This window comes from Panthera tigris, chromosome C1 (genome assembly GCF_018350195.1).
Source record: "Panthera tigris isolate Pti1 chromosome C1, P.tigris_Pti1_mat1.1, whole genome shotgun sequence".
Taxonomy (NCBI): domain Eukaryota; kingdom Metazoa; phylum Chordata; class Mammalia; order Carnivora; family Felidae; genus Panthera; species Panthera tigris.
In genome coordinates this window covers 219,116,287-219,141,040 of record NC_056667.1, presented here as the reverse complement: position 1 = coordinate 219,141,040, position 24,754 = coordinate 219,116,287, and the positions used below count along the sequence as shown (strand labels likewise).

At 54.0% G+C, this 24,754-nt stretch overlaps 2 protein-coding genes across 2 annotated transcripts in view; one reads left to right on the top strand and one right to left on the bottom strand.

The window, feature by feature from the left end:
* The window catches only part of MTERF4 (mitochondrial transcription termination factor 4), a 70,003-nt gene extending 50,490 nt beyond the window's left edge, over nucleotides 1-19,513 (top strand). Inside the window, exon 4 of the mRNA XM_042995916.1 lies at nucleotides 18,920-19,513. Coding sequence (XP_042851850.1) covers nucleotides 18,920-19,150 — 231 coding nt within the window. The 3' untranslated portion in view covers nucleotides 19,151-19,513. The remainder of the gene's footprint in view (nucleotides 1-18,919) is intronic.
* SNED1 (sushi, nidogen and EGF like domains 1) overlaps nucleotides 1-24,754 on the bottom strand; it is an 87,456-nt gene that overhangs the window by 42,702 nt on the left and 20,000 nt on the right. The window contains exons 2-12 of the mRNA XM_042995914.1: nucleotides 19,780-20,067; nucleotides 16,725-16,865; nucleotides 15,947-16,109; nucleotides 12,975-13,100; nucleotides 12,622-12,735; nucleotides 10,631-10,744; nucleotides 10,413-10,526; nucleotides 1,991-2,116; nucleotides 1,150-1,254; nucleotides 806-919; nucleotides 105-221 (exon numbers count right to left, since the gene is read on the bottom strand). Coding sequence (XP_042851848.1) covers nucleotides 105-221; nucleotides 806-919; nucleotides 1,150-1,254; nucleotides 1,991-2,116; nucleotides 10,413-10,526; nucleotides 10,631-10,744; nucleotides 12,622-12,735; nucleotides 12,975-13,100; nucleotides 15,947-16,109; nucleotides 16,725-16,865; nucleotides 19,780-20,067 — 1,522 coding nt within the window. The remainder of the gene's footprint in view (nucleotides 1-104; nucleotides 222-805; nucleotides 920-1,149; nucleotides 1,255-1,990; nucleotides 2,117-10,412; nucleotides 10,527-10,630; nucleotides 10,745-12,621; nucleotides 12,736-12,974; nucleotides 13,101-15,946; nucleotides 16,110-16,724; nucleotides 16,866-19,779; nucleotides 20,068-24,754) is intronic.

Below are 24,754 nucleotides of genomic sequence, written 5' to 3'. Positions count from 1 at the left end.
GGCCCCTCCCCTGCCCTCCTATCCCCTGCCCTCCCGCCCCTCCCCTTTCCTCCTCACCCTGCCCTTCCACCCCTCCCCTGCCCTCCTATCCCTGCCCTCCCCACCTTTCTCGCAGTGCCGGCCATGGAACCCTCGGGGGCACTCGCAAGTGTAGGAGTCCTCATGGGCGTCACAGGAGCCTCCGTTGAAGCAGGGGTCCGAGTCACAGGGTGATGGCAGTGCTGGGGGGACAGAGAGTGGTCACCCTGACTTCCCAGCTGGAACCGAGGCCACTTAAAATATACAATTTGTGGGATTGTGGGGTGGGGGTCTTAAGTCTTTACACCAGGCTCTAAGGCCCTTCCCTGGAAATGTCTTTTATTCTCAAATTTTCCAGAATTCATCCTACCTCTTGTATGAGCTAGGACGAGTTGTGGTACGTAGATGTTTCTATACGAGCACCACCATCGTCATCACGTGTAATTATACGTTACGTACGTAAGCCGTTACTTCTCTGCATACCAACACATACACAGGAGTAAGTATTCAATCGCACATCCTGAATTAGGCTCGCGTGAAGGATTTTCATAGCCGAGCCAGGGGCTCAGGGAAGAGCTCGCAAGCATCTAGACATGACTTTCCAGCTGTGAACTTCTGGCGGTGCAGGGGGTGGACGCCTGGCCCAGACTACAGAAGGTGACACGGTAGGGGGTGGCGTCACACACAGGGCCTCTGGTGGCCTGTAGGGAAGCCCCGGCCTCCGCTTGCTGTGCCCCCACTCCTCCTCCTAACACCGCCCCCGCCCCGTGCCCCGCCCCCAGCTCACAGTGGCTGACGTTGTGGTCAGTGTGGCAGACGCAGAGGTAGCTCCCCCCGTACTCCATGCAGTAGCCCCCGTCCGGGCACTGCGTGTTCATGTTGCAGGGCGTGGCTGTGACTTCTGCAGGGAAGGAAGAGGCCCGTGTGTTTCCCTGGGGACTTGGAGTCCTTGGGAAGGAGCAGGTGGCCAGCCCCACACCCTGGGGTGGGAGCGGGGGATCACGGGACCCCTAGTTAAGGGTCTGGGTCTATGCTTTGGGCCCAGACCCAAGCTACCACCTATCCTCCGGTTTGGGGGATTTTTAGGGGCAAGGCGGAAAGGGTGCCCCCGCCACAGCCGTGGGCACTTACCAAATTCACAGAGGAGCCCGAAGAACCCTGGCGGACACTGGCAGAGGGTGGTGTTGGCCTCTAGGCATCTGCCACCATTGCGGCACCCACAGTGCTCAGGGGTTCCTGCCGTAGACAAAGGGAGGGAAGAGCCTCCGATGTGGGAGTGCTGGAAGGCAGAGGCCTCCCCTGCACCTGCCTCCCTCCTGCGCCTGAGCCTCCCCTGCGCCTGACAACACCTGTGTGCCTGACCCTCCCCTGCGCCTGACTCCCTCCTGCTCTTGACCCTCCCCCCTCCCCTGCACCTCACCCTCCCCTGAGCCCGACCCTCTCCTGCACCTGACTCCCTCCTGCGCCTGACACACCTGGGCAACTGACTCTCTCCTAAGCCTGACCCACCCCTGCACTTGACTCCCCCTGCTCCTGACCCTCCCCTGCGCCTGACCCTCTCCTGCACCTGACTCCCTCCTGCGCCTGACCCTCCCCTGCGCCTGACCTGCTCCTGCACCTGACTCCCTCCTGCGCCTGACCCTCCCCTGTGCCTGACACACCTGTGCACCTGACTCTCTCCTAAGCCTGACCCACCCCTGTACTTGACTCCCCCTGCTCCTGACCCTCCCCTGCGCCTGACCCCCTCCTACGCCTGACCCTCCCCTGTTCCCATGAGTGCTGCTGTGTACACACACACACACACACACACACACACACACACACACTCTTTCTCTCTCTCTCCCTCTCTCTCTTTTCCCTCCCCCACCCCCTCGTGGGTGTTTGCATGCACACTTACCTGACTCCCTGCATACACTACCACAGGAGGACCTTGCCCCGAACCACAGCCCCGGCAGCCCCAGCCCAGACTCACTCTCCCTGCAGTCGAGGCCAGTGAAGCCCTGGGGGCATTCGCACACGTAGCCCTCCTCTGCATCCACACAGGTGCCCCCGTTCTGGCAAGGGGCTGAGAGGCAGGGGTCGGGCACTGGGTGGCTTCCTGCAAGAAAGACAGAGGTCACCAGAGGCCACACGGAGAGCACGGGGCGGGGTGGGGTGGGGTGGGGAGTGAGGCCAAGGGCCTCCTTGCTCGGGCCCCACAGTGCTCAGGTCTCAGTGCAAGTGGGATTTGAGTCTGAGGCTCACTTTCTGGAAACTGCTTTCTAGCTGCCTGTCACCGTCTGAGCCCCCTCTGTGGGGAGCAGAAGGGGAAGCAAGAGTAAGCGCCCCATGGAGTGCACAGCTAAGGCCAGAGGCTCTAAACAAATGTTTCTAATCACACATTTCTGTTAGTAACATGGTTGGGATTTTCCACATACAGTTTTTGTTGATTTCTAGTTTAACTACTGTAATCAGAGAACACAGTCCTTTCCAAATGACTGAACTTTATTTTTTTTAAATTTTTATTTAAATTTTAGTTGACAAGCAGTGCAATATTTGTTTCAGGAGTAGAACCTAGTGATTCATCCCTTGCATACAACACCCAGTGCTTATTACAAGCCCTCCTTAGTACCCATCTGCCATCTAGCCCACTCCCCACCCATCTCCTTCCATCAGCCCTCAGTTTGTTCTCTATCGGTAAGAGTCTGTTGTGGTTTGTTTCCCTCTCTTCTCTTCCCCCCCTCTTCCTGTACATTCATCTGTTTTGTTTCTTAAATTCCAGATGAGTGAAATCACTTGGTATTTGTCTTTCTCTGATTGACTTATTTCACTTAGCACAATACACTCTAGCTCCATCCATGTCTTTGCAAATGGCAAAATTTCCTTCTTTTTGATGGCTGAGTAATATTCCATTGTCTACATATACCGTATCTTCTTTACCTAGTCATCAGTCGATGGACATTTGGGCTCTCTCCATAGCTTGGGTATTGTTGATGGTGCTGCTATAAACATTGGGGTACATGTGCCCCTTCCAGTCAGCATTTTTGTATCCTTTGGGCAAATACCTAGTAGTGCATTTGCTGGATTATGGGGTGAGATTTATTTTGTGTCCTACGGGATGGTCTGTCATAGTGAGTGCTCCATGAGCACTTGGAAAGGATGCGAGGGTTTGTAAATGTCACTTAGGTCAGGTGGTCCGACGGTGCTTTTCACATCTTTGAGGTCCATACTGATTTCTGTGAATCACTGAGAGTGGCGTATTGGAGCCACCCCGGTAGTCATGGATCTATTTCTCCTTGCTTTCGCTTCCTTTGTCCTGATACGTGTTCAGTGTTCACGGGTGCAAGTACATTACAGATGCTCTGCCTTTTTGATGGGTTGACACCTTTGGCATAAAAGAGCCATCCGTCTCCGGCAGTATTCCTTACTCTAGAGCTTAATCTGTTTGATATGAAGATAGCCACTCCAGCTTCTCTCGATCAGTGTTTGCCAACCTGTTCCTTTTCATTGTTTAGATGTTTGATTTCTTCATGTGGTTCAGAATTTATCTTTTAAGTAATATATGGTACAATTGGCTTTTGCTCGATGTAGACTTTTAACACATGTACAGATCTGTGTTGCCCCCACCACAATGAGGACACTGAGCACTCCGTCATCTCAAGTACTTCCTTGTTCTGTCTTTTCAGGGTCACAGACTCCCTCCCTTCCCGAGCCCCTGGCAACTACTGATCTGTTCATCACCACAGTTTTGTCTAAGAATGAGAGAAGTGGAAGATTACGTATGAACAGTATGTGATCTTTTGAGACTGGCATCTTTCACTCAGCATCAGGCCTCCAAGATCTGTCTCAGTTGTATGATCAGCAATCATGTATTCCATGAACGGGGAAGGACATTTGGATTCCTAGGTTTTTGTGATTATAAATAGACACGCTATGAACGTTTGTGTATTTTGTGTGAACATAGTTGTTATTTCTTTAGGGTTAATAGCTAGGAATGGGATTGCTGGGTCATACTACAAGTGCACGTTTAACTTTATGAAACACTGCGAGGCTGTTTCCACAGTGGCTAAACCATTTGGCATCACCACCCAACATACGCAGGAGTTCCTATAGTTCTGTGTCCTCACCAGTCAGCACTTTTTCTCGTAGCCATTCTGATAGCTTTGTGGTGGTACCTCATCGTGGCTTTAATTTGCAATTCACCAATGGCTAACGATAATGACAGATCACCACGTTTGTTCATGTGCTTCTTTGCCTTCTGGGAATCCTTTATGGTTAAATGTCTTGTTCAGGTCTTTTGCCCATTTTGTGATTGGTTGGCTGTTTGGTCACAGATGAGCATGGAGAGTTCTTTATGTGTTCCAGACACCACTCCTTTGTCAGACAGGACTTCTTGAAGCATGCAGCTTGTCTCCTCATTCTCTGGACCGTGTCTTTCACAGAGAAGTGTGTTTCATTCTGATGAAGACCACTGTTTCTGTCTTTCTCTGCTGGGATATGCTTTTGCTGTCTTACCTAAGAACCTTCATCTAACCCTAGGTCACAGAGATTTTCGTCCTATGTTTTCTTCTAGGAATATAATGGTTTCAGGTTTTCCATTCAGGTCTATGATTCATTCTGACCTAATCTTGTATAAGGTGTGAGGTTGAAGCTGAAGTTCATTTTTTGCACAAGAATGTCTAATTGTTCCGATACCGTGTGTTGAAAAGATAATCCTTTCTCCACTGAATTGCTTTCATACCTTTTAAAAAACTTGGCCATATATGTGTGGGTCTTCTGGATCCTGTCTTCCATTCCAGGGATGTATGTGTCAATCCCTTTGCCAATACCACAGGGTCTTAATCACTGTAGCTTTATAGTTAAGTCTTAACACTAGGTAGTGTGATTCTTCAACATTTATTCTTTTCCAAAATTGTTTTGGCTGTCTTAATTCCTTTGTCTTTTCATATAAATTTTAGGACCAGCTTATGCATAGCTACAAAACTCTGCTGAGACTTTGGTTGGAATCATGTTAAATCTATAGATCACCTTGGGGAGGACTGACATATTTACTATGTTGAGTCTCCCAGTCCATGAACATGGGATGTCCCTCCATTTCCTTAGATCTTCAGTTTCTCTCACCAGAATTTTGTGGTGTTCAGCATACAAGTCCTGTACGTGTTTTGTCAGATTTATGCCTAAGTCTTTCAATTTGGGAGAAGCTATTATAAATGGTATTGTTTTTAACATTTTTGATCGGATTGCCCAACTTAAGGAGCTCTGGAATTCAGAAGTGATTATGGGGTTGCTGAACCCAGATCCCCCTCTCTGCAATCTCCCCATAGTTCCCAGTGCTCTGGGGCGACCCCTGAGTCCTCTGGCAAGAAATCTGGGGCTTTTATTGACCCCATTCTGCTACTTCCATCCTGTGAGTGCGCTCTCAAGTCTGGGCCAAGTGGTGGGTGGACAGGGAAAAAGAAAAGCAATGGAAGTTGCCCATCCTTGTGGAGTCATAGGACCTCCAGGTGGAGAGGAAGTTTCCTCCTGTCAGTTTGGACCCCTGAGGGCCCCCCCGCCCCACCCATTGCTGCTATTGTTGGCCCTGCTTCTCGTGCCCGACTAGTGGCTACTCCTGGAGCTCTTTCTGTCCATCTGATGCTCATTTGTGGCCCGGGAGATGCTTTGAGTCCAGGCAGGGGAGGCACCAGAGGAAAAAAATGGTAAATTCACCACTGGTTCTGTGGTGTTTTGAAGCTTGGTCCTCTTCCCCGGTCCGCCTGCTACTACTTATTTTTCCAAGCCCTCAGAGAGCTACTCCACGCTTTCTGTCCAGGATTTATGGCTGCATCCAGTGGGAGAAACAGGGCACAGCACGCTTACTCCATCTTACCCCAAACCAGAAACCCACTCCACTACTTTCAAATTATCTGTGTCTTTATATTTGTAGTAGGTTTCTTGTAGACAGTATCTAGTCGGGTCTTGCTTTTCAATGCAGTTTTACAACATCTGCTTTTTAAGTGGTGTGTGTACCCATGTCACATGTTAACAGAACTAGCAGTGTGATCAAACCTGCCATCGTGCTGGTGGTTGTGACTCATTCCATGTATTTCTTACTCCTTTTTTTCTTCTTTTCCTGCCTTCTGGATTGAGTATTTTTAGGATTCCGTTTTATTTCCACCACTGTTTTATTTATTTATTTTTTTAAAGTTTATTTATTTTGAGGGGGGAGAGGCAGAGAGAGAGGGAGAGAGAGAGAATCCCAAGCAGGGTCTGCACAGGCAGAAATGTTAAAGGAAATTGCTTAGATTAAAGAAAAACGGTACCGGATGAACATCCGGATCTACACAAATGAATGAAGGGCTCTGGAAACGCTAACTCTGTGGGTAAATGTACAAGCATACCTCATTTTACTGGGCTTCACTGATCCTGTGTTCTTTGCAAATTGAAGGTTTGTAGCAACCCTGCACCAAGCAGGTCCCTGGGGCCATTTTTCTAATCGCATTTGTTCACTTTATGTCTCTGTGCCACATTTTGGTAAGTTTGCAGTATTTCAAAATTTTAAACTGTGATTATATTTGTTATGGTGATCTGTGATCAGTGCTTATAACTCACTAAAAGCTCAGATGATGGTTACCATTTTTTAGCAAAGTAGGTTTTTTAAAAAATATTTTTAATGTTTATTTATTTTTGAGAGAGAGAGAGACAGAGTGTGAGCAGGGGAGAGACAGAGAGAGAGGGAGACACAGAATCCGAAGCAGGCTCCAGGCTCTGAGCTGTCGGCACAGAGCCCGACGTGGGGCTCGAACCCACAAACTGCGAGATCATGACCTGAGCCAAAGTCAGATGCTTAACCGACTGAACCCCCCAGGCACCCCTAGCAAAGTAGTTTTTAATCAAGGTGTGTATATTTTCTTAGATGTGATGCTATTACGCACTTAACAGACTGCAGTATAGTGTTAACATAACTTTTATAGGCACTGGGAAACCAGAAAATTCATTTGACTCCTTTTATTGCCATATCCATGTTATTATAGTGGTCTGGAACTGAACCCACAGTATCTCCAAGGTATAATTGTAAAATACTTCTCTTCTTTTTAATCTCTTTAAAGATAATTTTAACACAAAAAATAAAAGTATGTTTTGGGCTTTGTAGCATTTATAGAAATAAATGTATGACCTTAATAGCTTAAAGCAGAGTGTGCAAGCTTTTCCTGTGAAGCACCGGCTACTAGAATTTTTGGCTTTAAGAGCCATGTGACCACAGATATTCAACTCGCCAGTGTAATGTAAAAGCAGCCAGCCATAGACATACATGAATGAATGGGCATGGCTGTGTTCCAATAAAACTTTATTTTTTAAAATGGGTGTCAGGCGGGGTGCCTACGCGGCTCGGTCGCTTAAACATCTGACTCTTGGTTTCGGCTCGGGTCATGATCTTGCGGTTCATGAGTTTGAGCCCTGTGTCGGGCTCCATGCTGACCCCACAGAGCCCGCTTGGGATTCTCTCTCTTCCCCCGGACCTCTCTCCCCTTCTCTGCCCCTCCCCACCTCTTTCAAAATAAATAAATACACTTAAAAAAAAAAACCCATTTGTTATAGATCAGATACGCCGGTGCTGAATTCTCTGTTTTTGCTGTCTGACAGGTCTTTACTTCGTGTTTGAGAGACAGTTTTTCTGTGTATACACTGCGAGGGGGACCGCCCGCTGTCTTGAGGCTGGCACTGCTTCTGATGAGAAGTCTTTACCATTCTTGTTTCTCTTTGTCCTGTGTCTGGTCTTTGTCCTCTGGCTGCATTTCAGATTTTCTCTGTTACTTGTTTTCAGCAATTTGATTATGATGTGCTTTGTGTGATTTTCTTCCCGCTTTTCTTGGATACGTGGGTTTTAATTTTCATCCAACTTAGAAAATACGTGGCTATTATTTCCTCAATCTTTTTCTGTGCCCCTGCAGCCCCTCCATCTTTCTGGGCCCCACGTGTGTAGACCCTAAACTGCCTGGTGTGTGTCACACGGGTCCCTGAAGACTCGGCCTTGGTCGCAGTCTCTCTCCTTCCTGTGCTGCCTGTTGGGTCGTTTCTTCCAGTGCACGGATCTTTCCTTCTGCAGTGTCTAACCTGTGGTTAATAGGTCCAGTGTGTTTTTAATACAGAGATTTTACGTTTTGTATCTCTAGAAGTTCCTTGTATCTTCTTCTCACTGTGTCTTTTCCCCTCCACAGCCTTGAGCACACAGAGCATGTTCACATGAGACGATTAAACGTGCACATCTGCTAATTTCAGCGTCTCTGCCGTCTGCTCCTGTTGATCTATTTTCCTTCTGGCTATGGGTCATAATATTCTTTTTTTTTTTTCTAATTTACTTAATTAACAATTGTTTAAATGTTTATTTATTTTTGAGAGAGAAAGACAAAGCACGAGCAGAGGAGGGACAGAAAGAGAGAGGGGGATGCAGAATCCGAAGCAGGCTCCAGGCTCCGAACTGTCAGCACAGAGCCCGACGTGGGGCTCGAACTCACGAACCGAGAGATCCTGACCTGAGCCGAAGTCAGAGGCTCAACCGACTGAGCCTGTGGGTCATATATTCTTGATGCTTAGTATGCCTGGTAGTTTTTGGCTGGGCATTGTTGGGGTCCTGGATTCTGTTACATTCCTTTAAGGAGTATAGGATTTGATTCTGGCATGTGGTTAAACTACTTGTGATTGGTTTGAGCCTTTCAGACTTTCTTTCAGTGTTTGTTAGGACAGGTCAGATTAGCCTTTACTCTAGCATCTATGTATCCACACCAGCAAGATGATCCCCACCGACGACCCTCCTCAGTGTTGGCCCCGGCTGTGAAGAGCTCTCTGCACCCTGGCTGTAGAGAAGCGGGTTATTCTGAGCCTTGTAGAGTTCCGAAGATTGTCTGACTCACACTTCTGGGGGCTCCTTCCCGGCCTGTGGACCTCACCCCACCTGGACTGTGCTGAGCAGAGTCGGGGTCCCCTCTGCTCATCCTCAGAGCTGCTTCTCACATCTCCTCCAAGCTCCTGCTTAGTAGCCCCGTCCCTTTTGGAATTCTCCCCACAAACTGCAACCACCGAACTCGAGTCCCAGTCTCCGAGACCCCGAGACTCCGGGGAACTGCTGGAGCCTGGATCCCTTGCTGCAAGGGGCCGGGGGGGCTTCCCGCAGGCAGACTCGGGGCAGTTGTGGGGTGTACTGCCCTGCAGTCCCTCCTCGCAGGGGAACAGTCCCAGGACGTCTGTTGTCCAGAGGCCAAAAATAGTTGTTTCGTGTATCTTGTCCGGTTTTCCAGTCGTTGACGGCGAGGGAAATTCCCTCGGCCAGAAGCAGAAGAGTGGATACTGTTTTTTAAAATTACCTCCACCTTTTGGTCACCTTCCTGTTGAATCTGATTAGGATGTCAAGGCTGGCATCTTGCAACGTGACTGATGAGCGTACATTAGGGATGGAGGTGTCGGTTCTGTCCTTCCTTATTATTTGCTTGTATTTGCGTTATTCTTCCCATACCGAATGTGGTTTCTTTGCAAAATCTTTTAAAATCATTAATCTGTTTTCTGACATGAGTTTAGTTAAATACACAGATATTTAGATAATAATCTGGGCAAGGTGAGCTGTGACCCTTCACAGTGATTTTAAGCAACCAGACCGATAAGATTGCTGCCTTCCCCTCCTCCCCTCTGCACTGCAGAGCCTCACCCTGTCCTCAGGACGTGGCCCGTCCTGTGTGGCCGTCTGACCAAAGACTGATGGAGGGCATAGCAACCACCCACATCTTACTTGTGGGCAAAATGTCATTTCCTTCTTAAGTTTTTAGACTCCAAGTAAACCTGACGAGCTTGTCTTGGGCCCCCTGGGGAGCAGCTGCCCATGCCGTGCACACTGCTCTCGTTGGCACAGGGGCCGAGCAAGACCTTTGGAGGTCAGAGCAATGTCAGACGCTGACAGCCTGGATTTGTTCTGTGGGTTGTAAAATCTGGTTGTTTTTTACATTGATCTACCGAGTCGTAATCAGCATTTAAAACAATGGGAAATAGAAACCAGCAAATTTCATCACATGTAGTAAAGATCAGTTTTCTTTCCAACTCCCGTCGCTCATTCCCTTGCACGGTGAGCGGTCTGGAGTCGGAAAGAAGGATGTTAAAAAGCCAAGAATCTCCTGAGCTGGAGGAGGGGCCTTGAGAGTGTGGCCGTCTTTCCCTGCATGTTACAGATGGACATGGGGACTGGAGAGGACCCCGCACGGCACGTGGGCGGCAGAGTCGGGGCCACAATGGCAGCTCTGGGGACAGGCTGGCACAGGCAGGCTGGGGAGGTGACCCTCCCCACCCCAGACCGCAGTGGAGCCGATCTGGACAGTGAGGTAAAGGGGCCGGGTGCCCGCGCTGGACCGCCGTCGCTGTGGGGCCCGGGGGCTGTGGGCACGTGCCGTTACCTGTCTCGCAGCGAGGTCCTGCGAACGGCTCTGAGCACAGGCAGGTGAAATTCCCCACGAGGTCCACACACGAGCCTCCATTCAGGCACGGGCCCGAGGCACATTCGTCCACGTCTGCGGGCAGAGGAGGTGGGAGCTTGCTCGAGCCGGCCTTTGGCTCCCTGGCGCCTGGTCTGGCCGGGCGGGAGCCTCTCCCTTCCCCCGGGCAGGCCACTCACCCGTCTCGCAGGCCGTGCCCGTGTAGCCGGCCTGGCACAGGCACACCGCCGAGCCGCTCTCCGCCTGGCACCGGCCGCCGTTCTCACACTCTCTGGTGTCACACGGAGACAGTGCTGCACGTGCAGAGGGGGGAAGGTGTTGGACCCCTCGCTGTGGCCGCGGGGGCGGGGGGGAGTCCCGTGGAGCCCCACTCTGCGGGCGGCTCTGGAGGGTGTTGGCTGTGGGGGGCCTGGCCCGGACGGTCCCCACCCATCGGCCTCGAGCTCGTCCCCGCCGGGGTGGTGGCAGCAGATCTGGGGTGGAAGGGGGCTGTGCGCGCTGGTGGGGGGCGCAGGGGTGAGTGGGCCCAGGTTCCACCCTCCCTGTGGTTCTTCTTCTCAGTTGCCAGCACAGAGTGGGATCCTGGGGCACTGGCTGGAGGGATTCCTCTGGGCCAGAGCCTTGAAGGGGTGCAGCGGGCAGGGGTGCAGGAGGAGAATGGCCCTTAGGGGAAGGGGCGAGGGGGGGGAGGAGGCATGTCTTGCCGCAGGGCTGGGCGCAGAGGCTGTCAGCCCCCACCAGGTGGGGGCGGGCTGAGGTGGTGCCTGTGCCTGGCCACCTCCACCCAGCGTGCTGGCCTCTCAGACTCCCTGGTGGCTGCTGGCCCCTGAGCTCCGGTGGCTGAGCCGGGGGTGGGGGGACACTGCCTTCCCTCAGCCATGACACATGTCCTGATGACAGCGCATTCCCCAAATGACTCAGTGTGGGCGCCAAATGCATCGGGAGCACGTGGCCCTCCCGGGCCTCGTGGGGGACAGTGGGAGGAAGGAGACGGCGGTGTGGAGGGGCTCTGCTGGCTGACGGCACCAGGTGACCCCCGTCTCCCGGACCCTGACTCCACCAGAGAGCAGGGCTGGGCACCCGTGGGGAGGGGAGGCTCATGGTGAACAGCGCAGGTGTCCCTGTCTGGACGCTGCTGGGTGTCCCTGCTGTCGTGTGCCCTGGTGGCTGAGGTGGGTCCTGAGACCAGCGAGCGTCGGTGGGGACCTGGGACTCGTCGGTGTCACTGTCTTGGCCGTGAGGAATCTGAGGCACGGGGCCACCGGCTCCAGCCCCAGGCCCTCCGAGGGGCCTCCCTGGGCCCAGACACGTGTATGTGCACTGGAGTCACAGACCTTGAAACATTCCTTGTGGCTATAAGTCTCCCTGAAAAATGGTTCTTCTAAGATCGAAGCTTCTTGTACAGTTGCTATTTGTACACACTTGATGTAACGACGTGTTATGTGTCTCTAAATCACGGTTGAACATCAGTAAGTGTCTTTAGGGGAATGGGTGTGTGGCCCACCCAGGGGCGTTGGGGATCACGGTGCTTTGATCTTAAGAGGCTCTTTTCCTTGGGCTCCCCTAGCAGCTTCCCACAGTGAGACTGGGGGTGGAAGTGGGGGCCCCCCTTCCGGCACCAGGTGGGCAAAGGCAGGGTGAAGGGACCCCAGAGAGGTGCTGGAGGAAGGGCAGGGGGTGGTGTCTGGAAGGAGGGAGGCAGGTGGGGTGCAGCAACAAGGAGGTCTCAAGAAGGACCCCAACCCTCGCCCGTGAGACCTGGGGGCCTCCCCTTCTGTTGGGGGCTGTTGGGGTTTGGGGTCCCGGGGGTACAGAGAGGAAGAGGGTGGGGGGTCGCCTGTCCGACCTCAGGAGCCCCCACATTCCCCCCAAGCCAGTCCAGAGCCGAGAGGGAAGTGATGGCCCGTAGCACCTGGGGCGGCCCTCGTGCAGGCCCCGTGGCCCGGCTGGAACCGGGCACCGACCGCTCCAACGTGTCATCCCCGGTGTGCGCACCAGGGCCCAGGAGGCGCTCTGGATTCTCCTCTCGAGTCTCCGCTCCTGCCCCCACGAGCCTCGGGGCTGCCCGAGTCTACCGCCGAGCCCTCCGCGGATGCCGACCCGGTGCCCCCACCGGGCTGACCACGTGTCCCTGGACGGGGTGCCCTGCAGCCGCTGGCGTTCCTCTCACCTGTCTCACAGGTGGGCCCCCCGAAGCCGGCTGGGCATCGGCAGCTGAAGCTGTTGATGCCGTGTGTGCAGGTCCCGCCGTTCTGACATGGATGGGAAGCACATTCGTTAACATCTGAAAAACAGGGCCGGCTGGGGCCTCAGTGGACGAAGCCGGGTTGGGGAGACTCTGCCCGGACGCCCTCCCGGCCTCGCTTCAGGGGGGGTCGGCTCAGACGGGGCAGCCGTAGCCCCGCCTGCCATGCTCTCTGCCGGGGAGCCTCTGTGTGCCCCCCTCCATCGCCCACACTGTGGGGACAGACACCCTGACCTTGGGCTCTTGGGGCCCCTGGCTGTGCTGCAGTGCAAACTCACCCAGGTGACACCGCCTCCCGGTGAAGCCTGAGAGGCAGGAGCAGCTGTAGGAGGGGTTGCCCGTGATGCAGTCGTCAATGCACTTGCCGCCGTTGAGGCAGGGACGCAGGGCCAGGCACACGGAGGCTGTGGACACAGGAGGGAGCCGAGCCGTCCCTTCCCTCCCCTGACCCAAAGGGCCCGTCTCTGAAGGATCGCCGGTGGTCTGCTGGCCACCCAGCATCCACGATTCACTTCCCAGGTCTCCCAGGGTGCCCAGTGCACCTGCCGTGTGTCCTGCTGACATTTAGATTCCTACGCCGCGACTCTGGCTTTCCCTGGAGGCCAGGCTTTCCCAGAATCCTTTAAACCCACAGCACTTCCTACCTCTTTAATGCATCAACTTGTCTGAGGAACTAACAAGGTTCAAGACCCAAGGGTGCCTAGCGACACAGGAAGGTGTGCGGGCATGAGTGAGCCTGATGAGAAGGACGTCTGCAGGTGTGGACGAGGGGGACCCACCCCTGTGGGAGCCAGAGGCGGTGGGCGGGGGTCCCTCGGGCCTTTCTGAGGGGATGCAGTCTGCTCCCAGGGGCGCCCGTGATAGTTACGGAAACGCACGCCCAGCTGCCCTCCGGGTCTCCCCGCGTGAAACAGGAGGGCCACACTCAGGGTTGAAGTCAGGGTTTCTCACATCATGGCCTCCTGGCCAGGGGGTCTCCAGCCGTCCCCGAGGGCCACCCAACCCCATGCCTGGGCCTCGCAGGACGCGCAGCCCACAGAGCTCAGCTCAGGGGGCCGTACCCCTCTGGAGAAGTAGGGCCACTGAAATCTGCGATGAAGAAGCACAGCTTGGCAGGTAACTAGAGCACCCCCAGGTCTCGGATCTCCCGTTACTAGGAGGGCCCCGGGAGATCTGGCGTGGTATGAAGGACAGCAAGCGGGGGACACTCCCGGAAGGACCTCGTGGCCCAGAACACCATCAGAGCTAAGGGTATCTTTCGGACGGCCCCCGCCCCTCACCCGTACCCCTCCTCCGTTCACTCGGTCACACTGTCACTCTGCCGGCCGTTGTGTGGCGGCTGTGTCCACCAGCCGTTTCTGGACCGGCCTTCCTCAGGAGTGAGCCTTCCAACGGTGGAGGCGCTGCCTCTCGCGTGTGAACTGACCCTCCCGTCCCGGCACGGCCCGTGTGTAGGCAGCCCGGACTGACACGCACGGGCTCCCTCTCCTGGGCCTGCAGCGTGGCCGCGGGGAAGCAAGGGGGCTCCCGTGGGCCTCTGTGCACACTAGTTCGGAAGGCCCAGCCCTGCCTCCTCCGTCTACTCCCCCAGGAGCCTGGGATCGTGGAGGGAAGCACGTCACCGTGGGAAAAGGATCCCCGAGGGACTGGCCAGACCCTCTTCTGAAGATCATTTCTCAGGGTCACAGCCTGCAGCCTTTGTGGGGAGCATGGGCCTGGCCACACCTAGACACACGCCTGCTCTCACACCTGCTCCCACACTCGCGTCCACGCCGCACCGCTCACGGCAGCCCACACCTGCACCCGTACTTCGATCCCTAACCACAGCCTAAGCCCCTGGCTACTGGCGGGTGACAAGCAACAGACCTCCCTGCCATCAGAGACGCAGCGGTGTCCCCACCCCTGAAACTCCACCGCCCAGAGCCCAGATGGGCAGAGTAGGCCGCGGGCTTGGCCGGGCCCGCCCTGGGGCTGCAGGAGGGCTTGCGTTCTTGGGTGCCCCGCTTGCCACTTTGGGGAAGGGGCAAAATTATTGGCTCCTGGGCTCCCTGGCCTGTGGGTTCCCCATCCTCTGAGCTCAGGCTCTGGCTGGGGCCTATTTGGTGCTCCGGTGAGCGGGTGGGCTCGGCTTCCCCAGGCATCTCTCACCGGGGCACCATCCTCAGGCCTTGGTGAGTCTTCCTGCCCGCCGGGGCGCACACCCGCCCTCCCCGGCTCCTGCCCCTGTCCCTGCAAAGTGCGCGCCTGTTGCCCTGGAAGGTCTGGGTGGGATCCACCCGCGCTGGGTTCGCTCGCCGAGCTATGGGGTTGGGAGAAGTGGGAAGAGGGTCCTCTCTGTGGCCTCGGTCTCCTTGTGGGTGGGAGGTGAGTCCGCGAAGGCGGTCCCCACGTGGGCGTCATTGTGGCCTCAGCCTTTGCAGGCCTGTGGTTAGTCCTCCCCTCAGAGTGGCCACATCAATCGTTTACACACCCTCTCCATTTCTAAGCACGTTCCAGGAAAGTCTGCACCTCGGCCGGCACCACACAGGGGAAGGGGCTGGGACAAATCCTTCCTCGGCCAGTCCCGACTGTCTGCCCTAAGGTGGACCCTACCCGCCACCCCGCCCCGTCTGATGCGTGGTCATTGCCTGAAGGCCCCCTGGGTGTCGGGGAGATCCCTCTGGTCAGGCAGATGCGGGGGGTGTGAAACAGGCAGCAAATCCCACCAAGCATCAAGTCCTTGGCAAACATGGGGAGATGAGTGAAAAGGGCGCCTGCCTTCCAGGCGATCCTGGGGACAGGTGCCCCTCCCCAGCCCAGGACACAGGCTGGGGGAGAATGAGGGGAGAGTGCCAGCTCCTGGACCCAGGACGGGCCACCCCGGCTTCTCCGTGGTCTCCAGCATATTCCCCCATGCGGCGCCCAGAGCAGGGATAGGAAAGCCTCCCCAGGAAAAGATGGGGCTCAAGGGGCGAGCCGGTACCAGCCCAGGTTCCTGGCTGGGGGAGGGGGTGGGCAAAGCCATGCCCTCCAGCAGCCTGCTTGTCCCCAGCGTCCAGCACCCCCTTCATCCAGCCTCGTCCTCCCCGCCCCCTCTCCCATCCTGCCCTTCCCCCGTCAAGCATCCAGCCCCCTTCTTCTTGCCCCCTCCTCCCTGTCCCCAGCATCCCAATCCCTTCCTCCCTGCTCTGGTCCCCTCCTGTCACCCCCCACCGACTCCCTGAGCCATCCCAGCCCCCACAGCCCTGAGCCGCTGTTTCCATCCTCTTACTTGTATGGCCGCAGCCCCCCACGCGCACCTGGGCATCATCGATTCTGAACGCCCAGCGCCCGGGCACGCCCACGTTGGTGGTGGTCTCCACCTCGACCATGTCCGCGGTGCGCGAGCCGGGGATGCTGAAGTAGCGCCGCCCGTCACCCGCATTGAAGCCAGCCTGGGGTGGGGAGAGTGGGGGGCAGGCGCCAGTTGGGTCCCCAGGTCCCCCTGAAGCTCCTGAGACCCACGTAACGCCTCCCCCCTGCCCCCCCAGTGGCCAGGGTCAAAGAAATCACGTGGAAGGCAGCTTTGTAACCCTGGAGCTTTACAGGTTTAGGGGTACCCCTACCGCCCCCCATGTCGTCCTTGTCCCGATCAGCAACCTCCCAGCCAGATCCTGACCCCAGCCGCCAGTCCCTCCAGCCACCAACCTTGAGCACTGGCGTGCTCCCCACACACACACCTGCGGGGCTCACTCCCTTGGAGTCTCAGCTCCCATAAGGACCAGGGGCCAGGGGCAAGTGTGAGCTCAGGAGAAAGTAGGTGGCCCGGGAGGAGGTGGGGGCCTTCACACAGTGCAGGAGCACTGGCTGGCCTTGGGGACTTGCACTTGACCACGCCCTCCACACTTAAGACTTCCTGCTGGCCACAGTTCTGTGGGCCACGGGCCAGCCCCTAGGACAGTCAGTGCACGGAGGACCACTGGCCTCTTCACGGTACTGGCTGTGTGCAGGGAGGGTCTGCCCGCCTTGTCAGCTGTGACAGGCGTGGCGGTGGGGAGCCGGGCCCCTACCTGGGCCGCGATCCCTCCCAGGCCAGTGGTGTCACCCCCGCTGCTGGCGTGTGTGCCTGTGGTCCACGTGATGGACTCGTAGTTGAAGATGGTGAAGGAGAACTTGCCGTCAGTGATGAGCACGGTCTGGAACGTGTTGACCTGCCGAGGAGGGAGGTCTGAACAGGGCTCTGCACCCCAGTGTCCACGCCGCAAGGCCCTGCCCCCCTCCGGCATCCCTTCGCGCACTGTCATCATCCACCGGCTGTGTTCCCGACTAGGTGGTCAGCCATCTGCCGTCAAGCTGATGGCCTCGTCCCCATCCTCCACCGTGTCCCCAGCGTCTGAGGCCCCGGCACGGGCCAGACCCCCAATATCTGTCGCCCGGTGAGTGAGACACACCGAGGGGTCATGAGGGCCCACGGACGCCAGGAGCAGCCGCTGCGCCCTGTGGTGGCTGGGGCACAAGGGTGAGCGTTGACTGGGCCAGATCCGCACCACTGCCTTGTGTGAAACAAAAAAATGTAAAGGGGGGTGGCGGGAGGGAGATAAAAAAAGGAAACAAGAAAAAGTGGTCTTAGTAATTCTTGTTTTCCATGGAATTCTCTTCCATGAAACTGATTGAGCAGCATGTGTAGGAGACGTTATTTCAGATCGGGCAGGGAGGGGGGCTGTTTAAAAAGTGATCTCGGGACTAGTAGGAAACTCTCTGAAAGAGGATAAAATTAGAGCTTTACATCTTTACATCACTTTAATAAAGCCCACGTCAAGTAAGGTTATGGATGGAACCATCAAAGCCCTAGAGGAAAATATGGGCACTCGAGTCTGCAGAGCTGCGTCGGGGAAGGACTTGAAGCATAACGTTTGTCGACCGTGAAAACCAGAAAGGAGATTTATATGTTTGACTACAGAAACTTCTGTGTATAAAGAGTGCCGTAAAATCACACTGAATAGCAAACGGCAAAGTGGAAGATGTTTCTACAACATAGGTGGCCGGCGAAACTGTGGGTGTCTTTAATTCAAGCACAACTTGTACGGGCCAGTAAGAAAAAGACGAGAAAGGTGACCGAATTGGCAAGGGTCTCGTGAGCAGATGTGTTACAGCAGAGCGTGACCGCCCGGTCACACTGAACAGATTCGCCAGCCCTGGACGCCAAAGGCCTGGGAGGAAAAGGAAAAGGCCTTCCCCGCTTGCCCGTGACGCTGGCGAGGGAGGGGAGCCACGGGCGTCCTGCTGGGCCCAGGGAGACCGCGCGGCCACACGTGGCTCACTCGCATGTCTGAGGCCACGAGTCTGAGAGGCGCGTCAGAGCTCTGCGGGCAGCGGCCTCCCTGCTGGAGCCTCGTGCCGGGAGACGGTCCCCGATCTAGCGGGGCCGCACGGTGCCCGCCTCGGGGCACAGGTGCCGCCCGACACGGTGGGGCCTCATATGGTCCATCTTCTTACTTCCGTAAGAATGAGCAAGAGGGAGACCGAGTGCTCCCCTTCGGGATGGCAGACCCGGGGCTAATACGAGCAGGACGCCGCGGCCACGAAGGCGGGAAAGCCGAGGGGGGACGGAGGGCGAGACTACGGCCAGCAAGGCCAGCGGCGGGGCTTCGCGAGCTGCTGAGGCCCGGCGTGCGAGGAGAGCGAGGCCGGGCGTGGGGCTTACGTCCCTTCCTCCCTTCCTGTCATGCGGCCTGTTCCCAGAGGAGGGCTTTCCGGGTCCGCCAGCGCCCGGCCCCGCTCCCAGCCCCAACTCAGAACTCTGAGCCCTTATAAGAATTCTTGTGTTGCCCAGACATTCGCACCCCTGGGCCCGGACACCGGAGAGCAGTAAGGTTTCCTCTGGCAACACAGGAGGGGCTCAGGAAACAGAGGGCACGGGTGACATCACGGTTTCCGCGATGCCGTGGGGAAGGCGGACGCTGTTGAGCGAACAAAACCACAAAACGGCGTGTTCTCCGTGGCTCTATTTATTTCTTCAAGTGGGTGTCAGTATACAATAGGAAGTGTTTACTGGGAGTTACCTCTTGGTGGTGGAATCTCTGGTTCTTTTTTTCTTTTTGTTGCACAGATGTTTTTCTTACAAATTGGTGATAAGAAAAAACAAGTAAAACGTAGCGAAAGATGAGTGGGCTCTGCATGAATGAAGTTCACCAGCGTGAACGCTCATCCGTAGTAATATTTACAGAAAAAGCCCATCTTTCCCTGTTGACTGTCCTCCTTTTAGGAAGCGAGCGCCGCAGTCGCTCAGCGGCTGCGTTGCTCAGCGGCTGCCTCGCTCCGGGCGTGCTCGGTCCCCCCGCTGCTGGAGAACTCGGCCAGCGCTCTCCACCTGCGCTGTGTTCCGAGCCGCCGCTACTGGGGACCCCGCACCGCCATGCCGAGTGAAGACCTCACCTGTTCCCACCCTCTGCCCACCCACTCGTGTGTGTGTGTGTGTGTGTGTGTGTGTGTGTGACGGGAAACCAGGCCCTGCCCTTGACTGCTGTGCCCGTGCCTGTCCCCTGCGGTCCACTGTGCAGACACATCTATCCCTCGGGGCTGCTCTGAGCCTTCCCGTCCCTCGAGCCCCGGAGCCTCCTGTGGCTAAGCTGCCACCTTTTGCCTGGCACAGCAGTCCCACGGGCTGTGCTGGCTGAGTGCTTCTCGGCCCTTGGCGTCTAGAATGTGCCGCATAGGAGACACGGGTCCCCAGTGCCTTCGTCGTTTGGCATTATCGCAGAATAAAGGATAAAACAGAATAAACTTCCTGCATAACCTGTTGAGTTTCAAACCATTCCAAGAGGAGACTCTTCTAACACATGATCGGTATCTCCCTAGCGTGTGAACTCCTGTATCGGGGCATTTGGCATTTTCCTAGAGGCAGATGGGTTCCAGGGGGGTGGGGGCTGGGGAAGGTCAGGGCTCTGCCCTCCTCCAACCTGACTCTGCGACCCTGGGAGAGTAACTTCCATCCCTGAGCCCAGTTTTCCCCTCTCGGCCGTGCACCAGTGATTATGTCTGACCCACCTCAGCAAGGCAGGGTCCCTGGAGGGAGAGCCTGGACCCCAGACCGACGCCCTCCCTCCCCCAGGACAAAAAACTCACGGGGGAAGAGGAGCTGCCTCCAAAGAAGGTCACACGGTGCCAGGTGGCTATGAAGACCCAGGTGGCGGAGAAGTCCTGGAGCTCGGGGAAGTAGCGCCTGACATCCTCTGTGGCTCTGCGCAGCGTGGCAGGGTCAGTGGCCTCCCTGTAGTACACGTCACCTGCACGCCGATTGTCCACGTCTGCCCAGAAGGCTGCCACCACGCAGCGGTCCTTGGCGATGGGGAAGGCCGCGGGGGTGAACTGAGAGACCTCCTTCAGGAAGGAGACGACTCCGTTATTGTTCACCTGTCAGGAAGCCAGACGGGGGGCCAGTGGGCACCTGGGGACAGGTGGGCGGGCCCGGCGGCCTCCCCTGCCTCACCCGCCACGCGCCCTCCAAGGGGGAGCCGGCCTTGAACCGGGCAACCCTAGGACGGCCTGACAGTTCCTGGTCCCTGATATGGGACCCCTCGGCCTGTCCCATCCCCTTGCGGACAGGCTGCGCGCTCAGGCACAGGCTCTGGCCTGTCTGCTCTACCTGATGTGCCGCACGGCGCCCAGACCTGGGCTGCTGCTGTGGGGTCAGGGAGCTCCCACTGTGGGCCCTGGCCTTGGGCAATTGGGGCGCTCAGGGTCCTGGGTCCCACTCTAACCAGGCACCTTGGGAGGCGCAGTAGGCTGCCAGCCTTGGATCCAGGTCCGGACAGGTGAGCTGGAGCCGTGTGAGGTGGGCTGAGGGGAGGCCGGAAAGGCCTGGATGTCTGGTTGGCGGGGAGGGTCTGTGCTCAGGACTCCAGACAGTAGGGAGCTGCAGAAGGCTCCTGAGCAGAAGGGGGGGTGGGGGGCGGCAGGCAGCGTCTGTGCGGTAAGACGCAACTGGTCCCAGTGCAGTTAGCCGTGCAACCAGGAGGCAGTTCAGCCTTCACCTCTCTGTGCCCTGGGTTTTCACCTGTGACATGGGGATAACACTAGCTATTGCCTCCGGGATGCTGGCAGCCTGGAACGAGTTAGTGAGCACAGAGCTGGGCCCTAGACTGTCAGGATTTGCTCCTGGGAGGATCGTGGTCAGAACTATGCTTTCAGAAAAGACTCTGGACTTGCCCTTTAGGTGAGGGTGGCCCGGTAACCCAGAGAAGCACAGCTCTCTTCTTAAAGGCACCGAGAGCGATCGAGCAAGTGAAGTATTTCAGGGCTTGGATTCCAAATTGAGGACAGGGAGGGACCGAAGGTGAGCCCGGCTCTCAGAGCTCCTTCCCGCCCAAGTGAGTGCACCTGCACACTGAGGAGCAGTGGCTGCAAACAAGACCTAAAGTTTTGCAGCCTCGTGGAAGAACAGAGAGAGAGACGTCAAAGCTCGGCGCTCACTCGGGGCTGGGGGTAAGCCCCCACACTAAGCTGGGTGAACTTGAAGTACACAGTCCTCATGCGGCCTCACGCTCTGCCGTCCCCTCACCCAAGCGACCCAGGGCCCCTCGAACTGGGACTCGGATCAAGGCTCAGATTCTCGGTTCCCAATGGATAGCATCCTGAGGTTCCAGAAGCAAAGAAAACCCTCTCTGGTGGAAGCTGGCGTCACCTTAGGCCTCAAGCTATTCCTGTAAATAATTGTTCAAGTACAAAACCCAGGTCACAAAGATAATTGGGCACATAAGGAAACAAGGTACCACTCACAAGAATCAGCAGAAATGCAAGAAACATCGGATATCAGAATTATCAGACCAGAGACTATAAAATGACTAAGTTTACTGTGTTCCAAGTGCAAGCTTTAAGTTTCTTCAAGAGAATGGCCAAAACAATCTTCAAAAAAGAACGAAGTTGGAGGACTTATACTTTCTGCTTTCAAAACGGACTGCAAAGCTGTAGCAGTCAAAACAGTGAGGTCTTGGCTTAAAGACAGAAATATAGACAAATAGAAGAGAATAGAGAGCCCAGAAATAAGCCCTCACATATATGGGCAAATGATTTTCATCAAGGGGGGGCAACAGAAAGGGCAGTCTTTTCAACAAATGGAGCTGGGACTATTGGACGTCCACATGCAAAAGAACAAAGTTGGACTCTTACCTCACCCCAGATACAAAAATTAACTTAAAATGGATCAAAGACCTAACCGTGAGGGCTAAACATATAAAGGTTAGAAGAAAACATAGGATAAAAGCATCACAGCATTGGCTTTGGTAATGATTTCTTGGATACGACACCAAAGGCACCGGCCACAAAAGAAAAAAAACCAGACAAACTGGAGTTCATCAAAATTAAAAATATTTGTTTCTATCAGCAGAATGAAAAGGCAACCCACAGAATGGGAGAAAATATTTGCAAATCATGTATCTAATAAGGGCTTAATATCTTAAACATATGGAGAGCTCCTACAACTCAGTAACAACAACAAATACAAACAACCTGATTAAAAAATGGGCATAAGACTTCAATAAACATGTCTCCAGAGAGGATCTACCAATGGCCAATAATCCCATGAAAAGATGCTCAACATAACTATCGTTAGGGAAATACAAACCTAAGCCACAATGAGCTAACACCTCACACCCATTAGCGTGGTTCCCATCAAAAAACCTAGAAAAGAACAAGTGCGGTCAGGGACACGGAAAAGCTGGAACCCTTGTGCACTGCTGACAGAAATGTAAAATGGCACAGTCGCTGTGGAGAACAGTTGGCAGTTTCTCAAAAAATTGCAAATAGATATACCATATGATCCGGAAATTCTACTTCTGGGTATATATCTGTATTAGTCGGCTGTGGCTGCCATAACAAAATACCAGACTGAGTGGCTGGAACGACAGAAATTTGTTTTCTTGTAGTTCTGGAGCTAGACATCCGAGATGAAGGCGTCGTCAGAATTGGTTTCTAGTGAGGCTCCTCTTCCTGGCTCGTAGATGGCTCCCTCCTTACTGTGTCCCCACACTGCCTTTCCTCTGTGTGCACACGAGAAGGGAGAGAGCTCTCTGGTGTCTGTCCCTCTTATTATCAGATTGGGACCCTACCCATACAACCTCAATTTACCTTCCTGAAGGCTCTATCTCCAAGTACAATCACCTTGGGGGGTAAGAATTCAACATAAGAATTTTGGGTGGGACACAATTCATCCACAATGATACTCAAAAATAATTGAAAGCAGGGTCTTCAGGAGATCTTTGTACACCCGTGTTCATAGCAGCATTCTGCACGACAGCCCAAAGGTGGAAGCAACCCAAGGTTCACCAATGCATGGATGAATAAGCCAATGTGGTCCATCCATACGATGGAATATGATTCAGTCTTAAAAAGGAAGGAAATTCTGACATGTGCTGCAAAATGGATGAACTTTGAGGACCTTATGCTCAATGAAATAAGCCAGTCACAAAGAGACAAATGCTATGATTTCACTTATGTGAGGGATCTAGAGTAGTCACATTCATAGAAAATAGAATGGGGGTGTCCAGGGGCTGGAGGAGACGGGGGTGGGGGCGTGTCTAGTGGAGACAGAATTTCAGTTTTATAAAATGAAAAGAGTCTGGAGGTGAAGGTAGTGATGACTGAACAACATGTCCTTAATGCCACTGAACTGTACACTTAAAAATGGTCAAGATGTAGGGGCACCTGGGTGGCTCAGTCAGTTAAGCATCCAACTTCAGCTCAGGTCATGATCTTGCAGTCCATGAGTTCGAGCCCCGCGTCAGGCTCTGTGCTGACAGCTCAGAGCCTGGAGCCTGTTTCAGATTCTGTGTCTCCATGTTTCTCTTTCCTCCCCTGCTCATGCTCTGTCTCTCTCTTCTCAAAAATAAATAAATGTTAAAAAAAAAGGTCAAGATGCTAAGTTTTATATTATGTGTATTGTCCACAATATAAAAAATTGACTAAAGCAAAGTCTGGGACAAAAAAAATAATCAGGAATGGAAATTCTCTTTTTAATAAACCATTTTATTTTTTAAATTTTTTAATCGTTTATTTATTTTTGAGACAGAGAGAGACAGAGTGTGAACAGGGGAGGGGCAGAGAGAGGGGGGGACACAGAATCTGAAACAGGCTCCAGGCTCTGAGCTGTCAGCACAGAGCCTGACGCGGGGCTCGAACTCACAGACTGTGAGATCATGACCTGAGCCGAAGTCAGACGCTTAACCGACTGAGCCACCCAGGCGCCCCTTTAATAAACCATTTTAAAGAACTAAATAGAAATTCTAGGACTAAAACTAAGTAAATAACAAATTAAGAACTAAGTAGATAATTTAAAAGCAGATTTAAATAGATAATTTAAGAGCACAATTAAAGGAAGAATTAGTGAGCTGGACCTAGAAGACAGGTCAGAAGAAACCATCTGGAATTTAGAACAGAGACAAAGACATGGAGAGTAGAGAAAAGAAAAGAAAAGAAAAGAAAATTTATGTGAAGCAGGAGGATGGTCAAATACAGGTATGGTTTGGAGCACCAGAGGGTAAGGAGGTATAAAGGCAATGGCTGAGAATTTCCAGAACTGATGAAAGACATCAGGCCTCATATTCAATAATCCCAGTGATTCCCTAGCTGGAAGAATTAAAATATAGCAACAACAAATGACTGCTGTAAATGCACATCGACGATAAGGAGACAGTTATAAAAGGAGAAATATATGAATTATCATCAAGGGTCTTTCCCGTAGAGTGGCAGCTGATTTCTCATAAGCAACAATGGGGACTAGAAAATGGTGGGATTGTGTCTTGAATACGCTGGAAGAAAATAATCTGCTTGCAGTTTTATACCCAGATAAAATATCCTTCATTACTGAAGGCAAAAGAAAGATAATTGAAATAAATAAATAATAAATAAGTAGGAACTAAATAGCAGACCCACATAAACAAAGCCAAGTCAAAGGGAAATGTAAAGTCAGAGATGCAAGGAGGGGAAAAGGGCAAAGAAGGTGAAAGAAGGTGCTATGAACTGAATGTATCTCCCCCAAATTCTTATGTTGAAACCTGGCCCCCACTGTGATGGTGTTAGGAGGTGAGGCCTGTTGGAGGAGACT